The sequence below is a fragment of the Eupeodes corollae genome, chromosome 3 (genome assembly GCF_945859685.1).
Source record: "Eupeodes corollae chromosome 3, idEupCoro1.1, whole genome shotgun sequence".
Classification (NCBI taxonomy): domain Eukaryota; kingdom Metazoa; phylum Arthropoda; class Insecta; order Diptera; family Syrphidae; genus Eupeodes; species Eupeodes corollae.
The window spans coordinates 90,737,592-90,742,066 of NC_079149.1; the positions used below are offsets into that span (position 1 = coordinate 90,737,592).

Below are 4,475 nucleotides of genomic sequence, written 5' to 3' on the forward strand. Positions count from 1 at the left end.
CTTCACGAACTTTATAAAAAATCCCGTGAGACCGAAGAATTGGCGAACCTCGTGAACACTCCGAGGTCTTGGGAACTTTGTGATTGCATCTGTCTTATGGTTAGAGACCGTCTATGCTATCCTGGTAACCGAGAAATGCAATGTTAGTTTAAAAAAAGAACACTTGCTTGCGTTTAAAGTTAAGCCTGATTTCATCAACACCTTAAGGAATCTCTCTAGCTTCTCCAAACCTTCTGGACAGTTTTACAAGCAATAATGATGATGACAATACTTCCTCTACCACAGGCATCGGAAACCTTCTTTTGACCGTCGCCTTATTGAGTGTTCTAAAGTCGATGCAGAATCTGTCGCTTCCATCTTTTTTCTAGGAGAACTAGGGCCTAATGACTTACAACTCTCAACCATTCCTGTGTGCGAGTACTGTTGTCAGGAATGGAGGGGACCTACAGTTTTTAAGCCGAATCCGGTACGGCTAATTTAAGATAGCGCTTTTGACAAGAATTACTCTTGGGGAATGTGTCAATTCCTCGCAAAAAACAATACCCGAAACAAAAAAATGTAATGGCATTGGCAGGGATCGAACTCAAGTCCAACGCACTAACCATTATGCCACGGGTTCTACGAGTACTTTATTTCAACATTCGATGAAAAAAAAATCGATACAAACGACTTATTTTTAAATTATTTTAATTTACAGTCTTTTTTTCGCATTAATTACTTTTACAAATTTGCAGTGGAAATGATTTCAACTACTTAAGGAATTGGGAATAAGGGAATTTATTAAAAAAAAAAACAGAAAGTTTTGAATTATTCCAAAACGGGCTTAATTCATTTTGTGGTTTTTAATTGCTAGCACTGGCATTTAATAACAACTGTCAAACTCAGCTGTTTTCCCTTTAATTATTGAAACTTTCAACAAAGCTCCCCGATATGTGCTTTCAACAAGAAGGGTCAGTCAATCAAGGACCTATTATTTCTTTATTGTACAGTTACGCTTTCTCTTATGGAATATATCAATGGCTTTCTCAAATTGTCGGTTTAAAAAATTAATGCAGACGAAATTATTGCAACAAAAATTATGATCTTTCTTTGCGAGAAAATCAGATAAGTTAAGCTTAATTATCTAAAAACCTACAGTTATGAATCTGCTTAGCAAACCTACTTATTTTATGTGGCGCTATAGTCTTTATAGTATAAAGTAGAATGGACCTGGGCCTCAACCAACATGCGTCTCCAATCAGCTTGGTCCCTAGCCAACCGTTTCCAATTTCACACGTTAAGTAGCTTGAGGTCCTCTCCCACCTGCCTGCTGCACTTGAGTTGCGGTCTTCTTACTACTTCGTCCCTAGAAATAAGATTCGAAGACCTTTTAGGCTGAAGAGTTAGATTAATGTCACTGTGCAGCTCATCGTTGTATCTTTTCATTCACTCTCCATCTATGCACTAACCAAAAACGACCAAAAATAGTATCCAAGCAGAGAAAACTTTTAGAAACATTAAGTTGGTGAGTTCTTAATGGATAATAAATTCCCGCAAGCGAACCTTTTCTAAAAGGTTGCAATTGGATACTCAAATTATGACCAAACAACACATTATGTCACATAAGTTAAACCTGAAAATGATAAAAAGCCAGATCTTGATGCATTAAAATCGACATCGACAACAATAACGAAAAACTAAGCAGCTTTTTGGCCTACACTGCTTGATCTCACCTAATTGATCTTAATAATAATTTAGTTTGCGCTAGATATTGTAAATTTTATTTCCAATGAAATAGGGTCTTACGAGTATGTATGTCCTTTGCCGTAAGGCGGTTTGCTGTTAACTGGAACATAGAATATTCCATTAACTCCTAAGCTGTTTCGCGATCCCATTTTAACCGAGCTGTATTTCCTTCCACATGCTTTTTTAACAGCACTTGCAAGGCTACTACATTGCACGGTAAGAAAATCATCAAGGTCAATAGCTTCAGCTAAATACTCGTAAGACCTTGAATGTGCGCATACACCTATAATATCAATACCACAGCCAGGTTGGATTACACCACCATTTGGATAGTAGGAGCCACTTCCAATCGGTCCCAAAAATCCAAGTCCTCCCCCAGCAGTCTGAATGGTCTCTACAAACCCGGCATCAGTTTTACAAAGTCGTGACGAACAATCATCGTAATCGAATAGAATCAACGCTGGATCACATCCAATGATCACAGGTATTTCCCTATTATAGTTTCTCAAAGATTTTCCAGAAATTCCAGCTACGTGTGCTCCGAGACTGTGGCCAATAACATGTAGATTCTCAATAGGCATACCACCGGCTCTGCAAAGGAAATCAATAAACATTGCCAAATCATCGCCAACACTCGGTGCTACAAAACGGGCTGTTGGATACGTTAGGCTTGCAATCAAACCCCAATCGACACAAATTATATTGCTGGGCTCCTTCTTAAGGTAGGCATCTCGAAGCATGGAACACACTGGCAGATCGGCTGACGACTGAAAGCCATGAATGATGATCCTGACATTAAAAAAAAAGTTATACTATGCAATAGTTCTGTCATTTCTAATACCTCGTGGGAATTGAACTTATAAAATTGGAACGCTGTAATGACGAAACATCATGCGTCGTTAGAATTTGCTTTTTATTTGGATTGGCTCGGGTGTATAAGTGGTATGTCACCAGATCGGGAAGTTGTTCCATCCATTTAAGCTCACCTTCAACCAAGGTTCTTTTAACCCATGAAAAAGTGCCATTTAAAAAGTTGGGACAAAACCAGGAATCATCGCTTGGTAGAATATATGATGAATGAAATGCCGAACCTATATATTTGTCAAGAATTAAATGAGAACTTAGCTACTTTCGGAATAAATGCACGAAAATTTCACTAACCCGAAGCTACTAAGCAAACCAAGAATACCTGAAGAACTTTCATTGTACTCTGGGATACACGAATTCCAAGTCATAAAGTTTTTAAAGGCTTTTTTTGTTATTAATTTGTTTTTGTTACCTCACTTGTGCTATAAGTATGGTCATGCCATGTCAAAAAATAGTTAACTTTTTAATGTTATAATAGGTTAAACAAGTTAAAGCGTTTAAGTTCGGAAATTAGAACCTACAAAAATAACAAATTCAATTTTAGCTTGTCTAGAAAGGAGAAGCGGCACGCGGTGGCGTTGAAGGTTAATAGAGACAAATTAATTGTTCGACTAAAATAACGTTAGTTTTTATCTTGTTCCTTATTACAACTTTCAAATTACAAGCTTATAAATTGAACTGCAAAAAAAACTACTTGACATTATCGGGTCTTAGTGGAACTAATTTTGATATGTTGCCATAAGATACTGGAGCTCCAGCCAGATTAGGAGGAGAATGTATGATTTCGCTCTACAAGTTGTTGATGTAAAGGGATAAGGGAGTAAATAGGAAACATATAATTTTAAGTTATGGCCAAGAATTCAGCTCTTTTTTATAAAGATAAGGGTTTGCCCTCCGCAGCTAAAATAAAAAAGAGGCTGGGATGCGACCCACACTGATAACTTCCCATCCCGTCTGTCGATTTGTCTTGCTTAAAAGTTTGTCTATATGTACTCGTATCAATTTTTACCAAATTTGCGTACTATTTCTTGTAGATTTTATTTTTTATGAAAAAAGGGGCTGTTGGATTTTTATATAAAAATTACTGAATATCGCAAACAATATTTTCTGTGAAATAAAATAAGTTTGAAGCCAATATTTCAAATTTTTGAAAAGATATTTGAGTCGAAAATCAATTTTTACCAACTTTTGTAAAATTTTTTTTTGTAGGTTTTTATTTTTTTATACAAAAACTGTCAATTCGATTTTTTCAAAATTTTTCAGAATGTTGAAAACAATATTTCTTATTAGATAAAATAAGTTTGAAGTCTAAATTTAAACTTTTTGAAAAGATATTTGAATAGATATTCAATTTTTACCAACTTTGAGTAATGTTTTTTTTTAGATTTTTATTTTTTATAAAAAAAAACTATCAGTTCGATTTTTCTCAAAATTTTAACAGATGTCAAAAACATTATTCGTCTTGGCACAAAATTGTTTTTTAGAGGAAATCATATTTTAGTCGTAAAATTTTGAAGGTGACAAATTTTTTTTCAGTTTTTTTGATTTATAAAAAAACCCGTTAAATGGATTTTTTTTCAAAAAATATACTGCTTTGATATCACGTTACCATATACTATATAAAATTTAATTCAAGTCTCTAGCGTTTTTGGTTCGTAAGATATATAGGGTTAACCACAATGTTCACCTGTTTTTCAAACTGCTATGGTAAGAAAAACACCCACGCAATTTTCTTGAGAGCCCTTTCTGCATCTTTCTGCCTTATTATCTGTATAACAAAATTTATTTGAAGTCGATATCTCTTCTGGTTCTTGAACTATGGACGACGAAAAAAACGTCGCGAACGTACGGACGTACGAACGTACGAACACACGCACGCACAG

The 4,475-nt window shown here is 35.2% G+C and overlaps 1 protein-coding gene across 1 annotated transcript; it reads right to left on the reverse strand.

Annotated features, from left to right (window-relative positions):
• Window positions 1-1,743: 1,743 nt before the first annotated feature.
• Window positions 1,744-3,040, reverse strand: LOC129949313 (phospholipase A1-like). Its single transcript, XM_056060700.1, has 3 exons — window positions 2,887-3,040; window positions 2,567-2,816; window positions 1,744-2,514 (listed from the first exon to the last, which is right to left on the reverse strand). Exons 1-3 carry the CDS (start codon window positions 2,927-2,929, stop codon window positions 1,782-1,784), a joined length of 1,026 nt encoding a protein of 341 aa, XP_055916675.1. The 5' UTR covers window positions 2,930-3,040; the 3' UTR covers window positions 1,744-1,781.
• Window positions 3,041-4,475: the final 1,435 nt, after the last annotated feature.

Excerpts from the sequence above, each read along its gene's own strand:
- LOC129949313 (XM_056060700.1), bottom strand. The coding sequence starts at position 2,929 with ATGAAAGTTCTTCAGGTATTCTTGGTTTGCTTAGTAGCTTCGG. Across the intron at positions 2,817-2,886 it reads GGTTTGCTTAGTAGCTTCGG|GTTCGGCATTTCATTCATCA; the intron begins GTTAGTGAAATT and ends ACAAATATATAG. Across the intron at positions 2,515-2,566 it reads ATAAGTTCAATTCCCACGAG|GATCATCATTCATGGCTTTC; the intron begins GTATTAGAAATG and ends TTTTAATGTCAG.